Here is a 12,983-nt window from a genome sequence, read left to right on the forward strand (position 1 = left end):
GACACATAAATTCCACTTAATTATATAAAGATAAGATGCACAGTTTGATCTGCTTTAGATAAAGAAAAAAAATGTTTAAGTGTTTTCAGTTAATTTCACATATTTCAAGCCTTTGGGTCCTGAAAGATAATCAAGGTGGTTTTCATGTCAAGGGCCTCACCGGAAAATGTATTCACAGTACAAAATGAAGCCATCGTGGCTTTTATTCAGATGAGCACTATTTGATCAAATCTTCCCAAGCTGAATTGATATCATTCAGAATAACACTAATTTGCCAGCATATTACATAATGATGGCTGACAGTAATAGTTTTTTAATACAACAGATTTGCTTAAACCGTGACTTTATGAAGTGTGAAATGTTTAGTTTTTGATCAAACTTTGTTTTCGATAGGTGTTAATTCAACTTTGAAGGGTCTACTTTGTGTGGCAGTTCAACTGTGCTGCAAACGAGTCAACTTTACCATACTGGTATAACCACATTTTTGTTGGATTTGAGTTGTTATTGAATTTCACTTCCTCATATTTTGCACAAACCTTAAGTGATCCCAACACAGCTCGGCCTGAAAACACCTAGACTGATAAGCTACAATGATGCTTTGATGTTTAAGCTTCCTTGGGAACCTGATTTGATCTCAAATACTAAATGTTAGATCCTATATTTCTCATAATGCCACTCAGTAGCTTCGCTGCATGCTACACCCACAGCATCTACACTTTGCAGATAAAGAACATTTGGTTATTTGATACCATCTTGAGATATTGCTGTCAAAAAGGCTTCCTGCACCATTAAAGAATAACACAGTCCTTAATCCCAAAGGCTGCGTTCAGAATCACAAACTGTTTTTTTACTTTTAGTTTTTTCTGCAACAGCCAACTATGACCTGCTGTCCGCATGCAGTATAAATACAATTGGGATACAATAGTGCCGTCTTGCTCAAAAGTATTTTTGTTTTAAAGATAACTAAGGATGTATGGGTATTGAAAATGCAAGAATATTCTATTCTAAGTTTTAGTTGTACGATTGATAGTGCAATCCAGCTAAATTAAAGTCCCTTTGTTCAGCCTATGTGCAGAACAAATCAATTGTACTTTTTTTTCAAACATGGGTAAAACTTTATTAGTAAAATTAACATGGCAAACATAAAGACATTCGCAATATGATAAAATATGTTCAGGCATAGATCAGAGTATTGCTTCTCAAGATGATACCATTTTTAAAAACCTTTAAAACAGAACTGCACGTGGTCCTTCATTAACCTTTCAATATGTAGCCAGGGCGGCTGTGGCTCAGTGGGTAGAGTGCTGGACTTCGAATCAGGGGGTAGCAAGTTCGAGTCCCACTGCAGTCAGCATGTCGTTGTGTCCCTGGGCAAGACACTTCACCCCAAATTGCCCCTGTGGGGATTGTCCACAGTATTGAGTATGTAAGTCGCTTTGGATAAAAGCGTCTAACAAATGACATGTACATGTACATGTATTCAAAAGTAGAGAGCCGTTCTTGTTACAGATATAATGGGGGTCACTACAAGGACTAGATGCTAATTTTACTGCTACAGGACAAAAATAATCTAAATTCAAGTTCTTTATTTGGTGGTGTGATTTAGTAGAAGGGATGAATAACAAGGATTGAAGAGGTACTTAACACTCAGTTGCTGGGGATACGGGGGATGATGATGGGCTGTAATTACTTTTTTGACCACTGTTCACAAAAGCTTTGGCCAAAACACTGCTATTCATTACACAGCTCAAAATGGCAATGGTTAATGCACACCGAATGAGTTCTTTTTTCAGTGTTACTATTTTAACACACTCATTTCTCCGGGCTGTGAGCATCATCTTCCTCTGGTTTGTCTTCATCTCTCTTTTCCTCTTCACTCTGGTTTGGTTCAGCTGTTTCATTATTCTGAGACGGCCTCAGAAGGAACTCCAGCTCTTCTGCGCTAATGGCCACCTTTTCAGGAATCAGCCACCTCTTAAAGTGTTCAATAGCACTAGGAAAGAGAGGTACACAAGAAGGTAAAGTAGAAAGTCTAAGACCAAAAGAGTATTAAGCACAGGACACAAGTCTTATCCTTGCAACACAAAATGTGAAATAATTGAAAGAAAACGCAGGTATATTCGAGCATACTACAGTTAAATAGGTCACCAAAGGTTGTTTTGCAGTTATTTTTGCAACATTCAAAGTTAGAATATATAATGAAAACAAAAAAATAAGATATCGTCTTTAATTGGGCTTAAATGGACAGATATCAGCAGATCATAAACCAAGAAGAGGAGACAAGCTCTCTTCAGGCAAGATAACCCTTCACCTAATGTTTGAATCCTGTCAAAACACCTTGTGTTAATGCATAACCGTTGCTTCCCATCTTACCTTTGATCCATTTCCCCGCCTTGAAAGAGCTCTGAGGCCTGAGCATCGTGCAGAAATCTATCCCAGCATTCTTTCTTAGCTTGAGACAAGGAGCGTAACATGTCCTTGGATGTCACATCACTTGACTGGCCCTTTATCTTCTTCAGGCGGTTCTCTGCACCAAAATGTAGGCAAAAAAACAGATTTGACATTAAAAAAAATCAGGATGCAGATTTGTCTGAGACTCAGTATACCCATGATTTGGCCATTTTTTTTACCATAATCCTTGTGGTTGTTCCCTCCATTTATCCTTAAGTAAATTATTCTTTCGTAAAATTTGTATTTTCATTATTGATTAATCTGAAGTATGTCATCTCAGTTGATTGATTCATAATTTAGTCCAGGGCTGCACATATTGATTATATATAAAACAGATCAAATATAAATTGCCGGTTTTTTTTTTTTTATTATTGCATCTAAAAAGAAACTATTGTTTCCTATTAACCTGTGGCACACATGTAGTACCAATGTTGACCCTAAGGAAAGTCAACCTTAATTAATTTTATATTGTGTAAGAAAATTGTTTTTTTTTAAACGCCTTTTGGGACCAAAACCATATCATTCCTATTATCTATCATACTACTTGTTTTGGGATGAAGGGACAAAGCAGGAAAGATGTCTGTACCTAAACTGGCTATGTAGATATCAGAATCCTCCATGGGTTCCCATATGGCGTCAGAAGAACTGTCATTTGTCCCGTTTGAGTGACCATTGACCTGCACTCCCACTTGTGCTGCTGGCTCGAATGAGTCTCTGAACTCCGTGTTGACCTCCGGGGCCGCTGCAGCCTGGGACCCCGGCAGACTGGAGCAGATCTCAGTCCACAGCTCCCCGCTGGACCGGGACCCCTCCTGGCTCCTGAAGTCGTCAATCATTGTGACTAACCGAGAGCAGAAGTCAACAATAGTTAGCATTAGCCACATTTGTTTATGTTCTAGTGGTTCCTTCAGGTACATTATAACAGGCCTGTAAGACATCTAGATACCAAGGAAGGCAAACAATGCAGAAACCCAAACAACGTTACTTAACAGTTTACAGTTTTATCTCAAAACTGAGCTTTCCTTTACATCAACATACCTAGCCTAACATGGGTCTAACTTCTCGTGGTGCATGTCAAATGTTCTTCACACGATAAATAAATAAGTCTTACCTGTGTGAGTAATCAATAGAATAACCGTTATTTCTTCTGTTGTATTAATTTTAAGATAAAAGATTAGCCTCACAAGCTAACCGTGCCCATGATCCACAATTTTTAACGAGCAACATCCAACATCCCACTTCCTTATTTGGGTGCATGTGATTGGACGTCGTAACCGTCCATCAAACTGTTTTGAATTGTGATTGGATCTCTGAGGTCTCATGCCCTGATAGTGCTTATCCTATTGGCTGTCTCTGTGTTTCGCTCAGTAGAGAGTCAGGAAGTTTGTCTCAGCTGGAAGGAACAGTGCAGAACTTCCAAGGTAAAAATGCTCTGCTAACCTCTCTATATGTTCTTTATTCACAAGTATTGGTCATTTGTAGAACTGGCATTAGTATTTTCAACTGTTGTATTGTATTAAACATTTATAATGTAACGTTAACTTGGTCGTGGTTATTTAATCAGCTCTCTGGCTGACTGTCAAGTGCATGCTATTGTGTAAATATCGCATTATGCCATATTAAATCGTAGCATTACCGACCATTTAATTTATGTTTAATATGTTACATCTATATGTCCTCCGGCTTGCATGCGCTGATCATCACGTCACTGCAGTGAGACCCAGTGTAGGATATGCACGCTGCGGTGCGCCTGGCATTAGTGGCCGTCCCGATGGGTGTGCTGCTGTCCCGGACCATGGCGTGGATGTCCAGCGGCAAAACACACGCAGAGCTCATCAGCAGGCTGAGGGGTAATGTGCTGATGCTTGGACATCACAGGGTCTTAGGCTCACATATCTCAAGGTCAAGATAATAAAGACATTTATTTTTACTTTACTATAGGCCTATGGTTTCTATTATGTAGATTTGTCTTTATTTTTGTTTGTTACCTTTTATATGTATTTTTACTTATTGTATGGTTTGTCAGCTGAGCTGTGTGATTTTTGGGTACTTGTGGGTTTTGTCGCCACTTTTTTTGTCTTTTTCAGAGTCTCTAAATCCATTTTTTTTTTTGTTACCGACCTACCTGGCCGAGTTCATGTGGAGGAGCAAGCTACCCGCTAGAGTCGATGCATCAAATAATAAAGTGGCGACAGATAACATAAGCCACAAGTACCGATTTTTGTATTTTATTCATTTCTTTATTTCTCTGTAGGAGCTCTTTGTTCTGGAGGTTTTAAAGTGCTTTACACATAAAGCTGTATTGAAGTGTATAGTGTTGTCCTTTTGTATGTGTATCCTGCTTTATTGTAGACAACTCATGAGACAGTGAGTATCGTTAACTGTGCTTTATTCACGCTTTGTACTACATCATAACTGGTGTCACTCATATAACATTCCGGGTATTCACAACTCCGGAGCAATATGTCACAACATTACAAGGTGTTAGTCAGAAGGTATGATGGATCATTTTACAGAGATTTTAAATGAAAAGAAAAATGACAAATAAACTATAAATATATTTTATGACTCACAATTATCAGGGCATATTTAAAAAACAAAAACGGAATAATTCTCAAAATGTATTATATTTTGCACTAACATGGAAAATGATTGTCATTGTCTCCTCTCTTCTTCCCCAGATCACGGGGTGATCCGCAGTGACCGAGTGTTTGATGCCATGCTGGCTACAGACAGAGGGCTCTACTCCATAGATTATCCTTATGCAGACTCTCCTCAAACAATAGGTCTTTATTTCAGTTGCTCTTCACAGACCATTTCATGTTTTTGCCCGACAATACGAGTACTTTATGTTTTGTGTTTCATGAGCACAGATATGTGCTGTGACTTTGTGTTGTGACATTTTCTTATCACAGGCTACAGAGCGACCATCAGTGCCCCCCACATGGTGAGTAACAACACTCTACTGCTGCGAGACCTCCTATAATTCAGTTTTAATGTACATACACATGATTGGCTAAATTATTTCCTTTGGTGGTTTGACAGCATGCTCATGCTTTGGAGCTGTTAAGTGACCAACTAACTGAAGGAGCATCTGCACTCGATGTGGGTTCAGGAAGTGGATATCTCACAGCCTGCTTCGCAAGGATGGTAGGTTCTGTACACACTTTTACATGTTTCCTACACGTTTGCGTGAAATACAGTGTATGATTGAGTGCACTGGATGCATTTTCTGTTGTTTGTAGATAGGACCCAGTGGTAGAGTGGTCGGAATTGAACACATTGATGAACTGCTTAAAATATCAATAAAAAAAGTGCAAGGGGACGACCCAGAACTGCTCACATCTGGACGCATCAAACTTGTAGGTGAGTCAGAAGATTCACAAATAATGCCCTTTTCTAATTTTGATGTTGCACAGCTATAGAGATTTTATTAAAAGTCATACCTGCATCCATCCACAGTGGGAGATGGAAGACTCGGCTACCCAGAAGGAGCGCCGTATGATGCCATTCATGTTGGTGCAGCTGCATCTACTGTTCCCAAGGCTGTAAGGATGCATATGACTTTGACTCTTGTGAAAGAGAAGCACTTTTAGGGCAAAATCCACAAACAAAGCACATTCAGTCAAGGTTAAAACACACTGCAGTACATCTTATAAGTAATTCTCAAACAGCTAATGGTCTTTAAAGAATATTTCCTAAAGTGCTGTAAGCTGTTGGATCAGAATTGTCTCCACCCTCATGGGAAATTTCTGTTTTCTGCCATCTGTTTGTTAAAGCTCTTGGAGCAGCTGAAGCCTGGGGGGCGGTTGGTTCTCCCAGTCGGCCCTGAAGGTGGCAGTCAGGTGCTAGAACAGTACGATAAGCAGAGTGATGGGACCTTCCTGAAGAAAGCTTTGATGGGAGTGGTTTACGTCCCACTGACTGACAAGAGACGCCAGTGGCCTGGGTACTGCTCAAAAACTCACATTTCTAACCTTGATATTTATAGGAAAACCACTTTATGTGCTGACTAACCTCCAGCAGGGGCCTCTGTGATCTTCAGTGTGTTTTGTTCCTCATGAGTCACATCCACCTCCGCACTATAGCTTGATTCTGATGATATCCACAATGTCCTTCCTTCTGTCCTCAGAGGTGAGCTCTGACTGCAGTGTGGTTGCCCCCGCAGGAGGTGGCGTTGGTGCTGCGTCTCCGGGGCCCCTTAGCCCTCCTCATGGTTTCACTGAGCTCCTGTCTTAACGGCCACCTGCCCCGCTGGGTCGTCACCTAGCAACGTACAAGGAGGATCTCACCCTGTTTGCCCAACCAGATTGTGTTCAAAGGATGATAAAACAGTGAGAGACTGAGAATGAATGACCACCGCTGGACTGATGACCTTAAATCCAGTGTCCATTAGAGAGTGATACTGTGGATAACTAAGGGAGGCTGTCCGGGATCTAAGTGATTCACAGTATTATTTATGGGTGAGTCAGTAAAGAGAAAAATGCACTTAAGGAGGTAGCCTACAGGATTACTTTCTTTTGGAAGCTTGTGGTCAATTCAGATGAGAGTTAATATGTGACCCTGTGTGCAATTGTATGGGATGTTATGAATAACACATAAAGATAAACCCAAATTCTAGCCATGGAAGTTTAATGAAAAATTCTGCAAATCAAAAGGAAATAATATATATTTTGTGGTAAGAATCCTTCTCGTACTGCTTTTTATATTGTATGTTAAAGATATATGCTCTTTGACATTGATTATGTACAGCAGAGTGGGCATTGTGCCAACATGTTTTACTATACAAAAAGTAAATTATGTGTACACAGATTAATGAAATAAACCCACTAAACAGAAACTTGATTGTTTTTCATTTTTCTTCAAATAATCATTACATCATGGTCAGGAAAAGGAAGCAATGTATATTATTTTGAATGAGAGTATAGGACACAGGACATTAAATTATGTTCAACAGAAAATGTCATCATTGTCTGCAGGAGGAAACCTTTTTCAATATCTTTCATATCAAATCAGATGATTTATAAATAAGATATTTCTTTTAATTGTATATATTTTTTAATGTTTTTAATTGTTTGTAGTGTTCCAAAACCAGATATTAAGTCTTGGCTATTCTGTCACAAAAATAATAGAAATTGCCTAATCCAAAAATGCATGAAGGAGAAATTATTTTACCCTTTATATAACCCTACCTCATAATATTTAAAGACATATTGCAAATGTTTTTTTTTGGTGAAATGGTTGATTCCTAACTTCCCCCACAAGACTCTTTTTAATGTAGCATTATGACTTCAACCTCATGTTAGTTTATCACTCTTGAGTCTTGAGTTAATAAAGTAATATCTTCTTACTAAACTAAATACACATTATGAACTGTTGGTGGCGATAATGTGTCAGGTCTCAAAAAAGGAAGAAGAGACAGAAAGGTTAAATAGAACTACATATCGGAGTGAATGGACTACATAATACTGTCATCAGTATGCGCACGTAGTGAGAAGGACCTCTAGCTAGAGAGCAATGCACGTGAGTGTGTCGGTTATTAGAGGCTTGAGAAAATGTAATGTCGTGTCTTTCTTCACGTTCGGACAAACAGGAGTTACAATTACAACAATACTTTGCAACTTTATTTCGTTTAAAAGCTTTAATTTCACTCCGTGTTATCCACGGTGTCCACAGAGCAGCTCGACGATGGAGCAGTCAGCTGTCGCAGAGGTAAACAGTCCGGAGTCTGAGGAGAAAACCACCACCAAAGAGGTGACAGAAAGTGGAAAAAGAAAGAGCGAAGAGACGGGCGATGCTGAGAAAAAGGGCCGAGGCAAGAAGCGGAGAGGAGCCGGGGGAAAGAAGCTCCGTCCGGGCGAGAGATACGTCCCCCCTCCGCAGAAACGGAACCCCGGTGTCAGTTTCTGCAAGGAGCATTTCGACGAGACCGACTACTACTTTGACGGTGGTCTTCGTAAAGTCCGTCCGTACTACTTTGACTTCAAAACGTACTGCAAAGGGCGGTGGATTGGGAAGAGCCTTCTGGAGGTGTTTAAGCATGAGTTCAGAGCGGAGACCATGGAGTATTACCACAGGGCTGCCAAAGAGGGCCGCATCCGGCTGAATGACACACCTGTGGAGGACCTGTCTGTGGTGCTCAGGGTCAGTACTGCTTATGGTGCTATATCTAAGGTGTTAGCATAATGCTAGCAGGGCTTAATGACAGAATAATTCAGGGTAAAGTCAACTGAGTTCAGGCTTGATCTAAAGTAAACCAGTTATTGATACTGCACATGTATGATGTATTTTATTCTAATATTCACAGTATTTTGTCATTTTATAATTTTCTTGTATATCTACATTTAATGTAAATATGTTTTCTAGATTTTAATATTTTAAACAATTATGTTTTTTATAATGTTTTTTTTTTGGGTCCCTTTTTTACAATTTATGTTTATTAACTGTTTATGTATGCACGATATTCACCGAGGCAAATTCCTTGTGTGTGTTGGCATTACTTGGCAATAAACCTGCTGTTTCTGATATTTGATTTCCTCTTATACTTTTAAATTCATCTTTCATTTTTTATTGTAAGTAGGCTACAGGCTTTTTCTGTCGCATGGCAGCACAAGAGTTAGAAGTGTTCAGCCCTTCCTCTATTCAAAATGTAACAATCAAAATCTTGATACTGCAATCTGATGGATTAAAAAAAAGTAATATAGCACAAAACTGTCTTCTACAACTAGGAAAAGACAACAATGATCACGTGCTACAATATCCTAAATCTAACATATATATTGTTTTATCAACATTTCAATGTAATATAGATGAATTGCCCAGCCTATAGTTCAAAATATAAGAGCTGGTGATGGGATTTTATTTAAAAACACGTTTTCCGTGACTCTCCACAGAACAATGACCTCATGAAGAACACGGTGCACCGCCATGAGCCCCCTGTGGTTGGCAGACCTCTGGAGGTTCTGGTGGACGACGGTGAAGTGCTCGTGGTCGACAAGCCTGCCTCTATCCCGGTCCACCCCTGCGGGCGTTTCCGCCACAACACAGTGATCTTCATCCTGGGGAAGGAGCGGGGCATCTCTGAGCTCCACACAGTGCACAGGCTGGACAGGCTGACCTCTGGAGTGCTGATGTTTGCCAGGACACTGAAAACGTCTCAGAAACTGGACCAGTTAGTGAGAGACAGACAGGTACGTGCAGGACAGGGAGGATTAAAGCATTTATTTGGGTAAACCTGTGGGACAAGGACAACCCTTTATATCAGTGGGTTTAGACCATAGTAGTAAGATTTATCTTGTGTTATTAAACTGTGTTTTTTTTTTATTGTGTCAAAAATATGTAAACATTTTCAAGCTTAGAGGCATCCATCATTTTAATCAAGGTATTGGCGTCCCCCTGTATCCTAATTTTTGTCCAGTTTAATGCCGCATTATAGCAATACAATTTTTAGATGGCCTTTTTTACCATACATTTTGATCGGAATTAGTGTTGTCACGATACCAACATTTTGGTTTCGATACCGATACCAAGTCAAGAATTGCGATTCCGATTCTTTTTCGATACTTTTCTTAAAAAAAGGGAAACACGGAATATCGGCTTTAAAATTAGGAATAACAGATGATTTTAGCAGTCAGAACAACTAAAGCAGCAGTGTTACTAAGAACAGAAACCCCAAAGAGTCACATCTAATATAAATATATATAAAAACATTTATTTTAATTGTGTAGCAGTGAGTTTAACATTTTGGCAGCACTGTTGAGCATTTTGAAAATGTATTTTCATGCCTCTGTGCAAGGCTTAGTCTTTCTATCTGTATAGCCACTGGTGAAGTAACTAAATTCATAAACTCAAGTACTACTTGGGTACAATTTTGAGATACTTGTACTTTATTTAAGTATTTCAATGTTTCTTTTGCTACTTTGTACTTCTAATCCACTACAGTTCAGAGGTACATGGTGTACTTTTACTCCACTACATGTATTAATCCCTTTAGTTACTTCACAGATGTGGATGAATTATGTGAAATATAATCAAGTGTTAAATCAGACTTTAGTTCCACCTGGAGTAAATCCACAAGATTCAAACTAGCTGCACCTTTACCAGCTTTGAGAACACTTTCATGATCAATCATTATAAAACACATCACATATATTATTCTGAAATGGACCAATCTGCACAATGACTACCTTTACTGTCGCTACTTTAATACTTTTACTTGAGGAACATTTTGAATGCAGTACTTTTACTGTAACAGAGTATTCCTACACTCTGGTGCTTCTAGTACAAGACCTGAGTACTTCTACTTTTACTGTCGCTACTTTAACTATATTTTGATGATAATACTTTTGTACTTTTATTTGAGGAACATTTTGATTGCAGGATTGTTCGTACATTCTGGTACTAATACTTTAACTCAAGTACAAGACCCGGGTACTTCTATTTTTACTCAAGTACAAGATATATACTTATACCACCTCCGTTTATAGCCTATGAAAAAAACGAATAGAAAACGAAGGCTAAAGCTAACGTTAGCAGATAGTGATGCTAGTTTGCTAGTTAAGTTTGCTCAACGATAATATTGCGACAGAAACACTTTTCAGTGCACACATCACGCTCTGCCGCTGCGACAGGGAGCTCTGCTCTGAACACCTGAACGGCCCGTTCACAGACTTCTGGCGTCTTTTTTGTCAACAAGCCGAGGCGCAGCGGCAGTTGCACTTCCACTTGCAGCCATGCTTCTCGTTTTCTCACATGCTCTGGCAGCTAGCGCGTGGCCGCGTGCACGAGAGAGGGGAGGGACTTAGAACGTGCTTGAGAGGAGAGGGACTGCAGGCACGGCTGCAGTGCAGGGAGTGGAAGCAGAGCGCTGAACACACACGGCTCTTATTAAAACGGCGCTTTTTCACGGGAGTACTTTTCCCCGTCATTCTTACCCGTCATTCTTACCGATACTAATGAAACGGAGGAATCGTACCGTTTTTAACGAAAGGGTATCGCGGTACCTTTCAAGTATCGGTACACCGTGCAACACTAATCGGAATGTTAAAATATTCGGATGTCTGCATCTTAAGTTATCAGATAATTAAACAGAGAAAAGGCTCCAGGACAGCGTCAGAGAAAAACAGATTTTATTCTATGTTTGAATTTACTTATTGGGTCCATTTGTTATGCAGACACTCTCTGTAGATAATTCTTACAAAAACAAGATGATGAAGAGGAACAATGAAGGAATACTAACCTCTTCTGTCTCTTCCTTTGTGCTTTCTACCAGGTTGAAAAGGAGTATGTGTGCAGGGTAGAGGGGGATTTTCCAGATGGTGAGCTGGTCTGTGAGGAGCCCATCCTGGTGGTTTCCTTTAAAGTCGGCCTCTGCAGAGTCGACCCGAAGGGGAAAGAGAGCAGAACCGTCTTCCAGAGGCTGAGCTTTAACGGGAAAACAAGCGTTGTCCGCTGTTTACCGCTGACCGGCCGCACACACCAGATCAGAGTCCACCTCCAGTACCTGGGCTTCCCCATCCTCAATGATCCCATCTATGGGTCCTCCGCCTGGGGTCCTCACAGGGGGAAGGGGGGACAGGTGGACAAGAGTAATGAGGAGCTGCTGCAGGCTCTGGTAGAGGAACATCGCTCTCAGGAAAGTCTTCTCCTTCTGGATATACCTGACGATGCGGTTGGGATTGAACAAGAATCGGGAAAAAACAAGACATCTGAGAAGGTAGAAACATCAGATGGCACCTCTGAACTTCACACAAGTGGAGAGATTCATCAGAGCGACACTCAGGGGCCGACAGGTTGTAGCTCAGGCAGTGAGACGGTGGATAAGGTGAGTCAGATCTGCACAGACCCAAATGCTAATAACACCTCACTTGAGTCTGAAGCTGACAAATCAGCTGGAAATCTAACAAAAGCAACAACTCAACCAGAAACTAGAGATAATCTGTGCTCTGAATGTAAGCTGGATCGAGCAGATCCCACAGAGAAGGAGCTCATCATGTATCTGCACGCTCTACGCTACAAAGGACCTGACTTTGAATATTCTACACGTTCACCTGATTGGGCCAAAGAGGACTGGGTCGAGACTGAATGGAGCTTACCTGATGCTGACTGATGATGGCCTTGTTGGTGTTTATGTCACTGCCTTCATGCCTTTTTTTCAGACCTTAAAAGCCTGACTAGATGTATTTAGTTTTGCTCCGAGGCATTTTGATTTGTCTTTTATGATAATGCCAATTTATTTTAGAGTATTGCTAATGCACAAATATGTTTTTCTTTTGACTCTAGGCTGTTTTAGCTTTAAACAAACAGAGGATTTGGATTCTTACTTATTTTACATTGTTTTAATATCAGGACAATAGTTTTAATATCATTTCATCCTACAAACCTGTAATGTGCCCAATAATTGAGCCAAGATTTGAAATAAATCAAAAGCCAGTCTGGAGGAAAATAAATGTTTTTTTATTTATTTCTGTTACGTGAAAAAATGCACAACATTACATCTGTAAATAATAATAGTGGTGGTAATCTTTTAAGTT

General features: G+C 39.9%; 3 protein-coding genes across 4 annotated transcripts; 2 read left to right on the forward strand and 1 right to left on the reverse strand.

The window, feature by feature from the left end:
• Nucleotides 1-1,097: 1,097 nt before the first annotated feature.
• Nucleotides 1,098-3,684, reverse strand: ccdc32 (coiled-coil domain containing 32). Its single transcript, XM_034111479.2, has 4 exons — nucleotides 3,563-3,684; nucleotides 3,038-3,292; nucleotides 2,374-2,527; nucleotides 1,098-1,993 (listed from the first exon to the last, which is right to left on the reverse strand). The coding sequence occupies exons 2-4, from the start codon at nucleotides 3,285-3,287 to the stop codon at nucleotides 1,813-1,815; spliced, it is 585 nt and encodes a 194-aa protein (XP_033967370.1). The 5' UTR covers nucleotides 3,288-3,292; nucleotides 3,563-3,684; the 3' UTR covers nucleotides 1,098-1,812.
• A 100-nt stretch (nucleotides 3,685-3,784) lies between these two features.
• Nucleotides 3,785-7,291, forward strand: pcmtl (l-isoaspartyl protein carboxyl methyltransferase, like). 2 transcript variants are annotated; one of them, XM_034111494.2, is made up of 9 exons: nucleotides 3,785-3,872; nucleotides 4,166-4,301; nucleotides 5,133-5,237; nucleotides 5,367-5,398; nucleotides 5,497-5,601; nucleotides 5,697-5,817; nucleotides 5,914-5,999; nucleotides 6,231-6,400; nucleotides 6,584-7,291. In XM_034111494.2, the coding sequence occupies exons 2-9, from the start codon at nucleotides 4,184-4,186 to the stop codon at nucleotides 6,594-6,596; spliced, it is 750 nt and encodes a 249-aa protein (XP_033967385.1). In that variant the 5' UTR covers nucleotides 3,785-3,872; nucleotides 4,166-4,183; the 3' UTR covers nucleotides 6,597-7,291. The 2 variants fall into 2 exon arrangements, with proteins under 2 accessions (XP_033967385.1, XP_033967384.1); XM_034111493.2 differs by having other exon boundaries at nucleotides 6,620-7,291.
• A 641-nt stretch (nucleotides 7,292-7,932) lies between these two features.
• On the forward strand, nucleotides 7,933-12,899 carry rpusd2 (RNA pseudouridine synthase domain containing 2). The gene is made up of 3 exons (XM_034111681.1): nucleotides 7,933-8,595; nucleotides 9,345-9,641; nucleotides 11,723-12,899. Exons 1-3 carry the CDS (start codon nucleotides 7,969-7,971, stop codon nucleotides 12,557-12,559), a joined length of 1,761 nt encoding a protein of 586 aa, XP_033967572.1. The 5' UTR covers nucleotides 7,933-7,968; the 3' UTR covers nucleotides 12,560-12,899.
• The last annotated feature ends 84 nt before the right edge of the window (nucleotides 12,900-12,983 follow it).

This window comes from Pseudochaenichthys georgianus, chromosome 22 (assembly GCF_902827115.2).
Source record: "Pseudochaenichthys georgianus chromosome 22, fPseGeo1.2, whole genome shotgun sequence".
Lineage (NCBI taxonomy): Eukaryota > Metazoa > Chordata > Actinopteri > Perciformes > Channichthyidae > Pseudochaenichthys > Pseudochaenichthys georgianus.

Coding starts and splice junctions, on each gene's coding strand:
- rpusd2 (XM_034111681.1), top strand. CDS start 7,969: ATGCACGTGAGTGTGTCGGTTATTAGAGGCTTGAGAAAATGTAATGTC. Junction 8,596..9,344: donor ACCTGTCTGTGGTGCTCAGG/GTCAGTACTGCT, acceptor GACTCTCCACAG/AACAATGACCTCATGAAGAA. Junction 9,642..11,722: donor AGTTAGTGAGAGACAGACAG/GTACGTGCAGGA, acceptor GCTTTCTACCAG/GTTGAAAAGGAGTATGTGTG.
- pcmtl (XM_034111493.2), top strand. CDS start 4,184: ATGCACGCTGCGGTGCGCCTGGCATTAGTGGCCGTCCCGATGGGTGTG. Junction 4,302..5,132: donor GCTCATCAGCAGGCTGAGGG/GTAATGTGCTGA, acceptor CTTCTTCCCCAG/ATCACGGGGTGATCCGCAGT. Junction 5,238..5,366: donor AGACTCTCCTCAAACAATAG/GTCTTTATTTCA, acceptor TTCTTATCACAG/GCTACAGAGCGACCATCAGT.
- ccdc32 (XM_034111479.2), bottom strand. CDS start 3,287: ATGATTGACGACTTCAGGAGCCAGGAGGGGTCCCGGTCCAGCGGGGAG. Junction 2,528..3,037: donor TATCTACATAGCCAGTTTAG/GTACAGACATCT, acceptor ATTTTGGTGCAG/AGAACCGCCTGAAGAAGATA. Junction 1,994..2,373: donor GGCGGGGAAATGGATCAAAG/GTAAGATGGGAA, acceptor TCTCTTTCCTAG/TGCTATTGAACACTTTAAGA.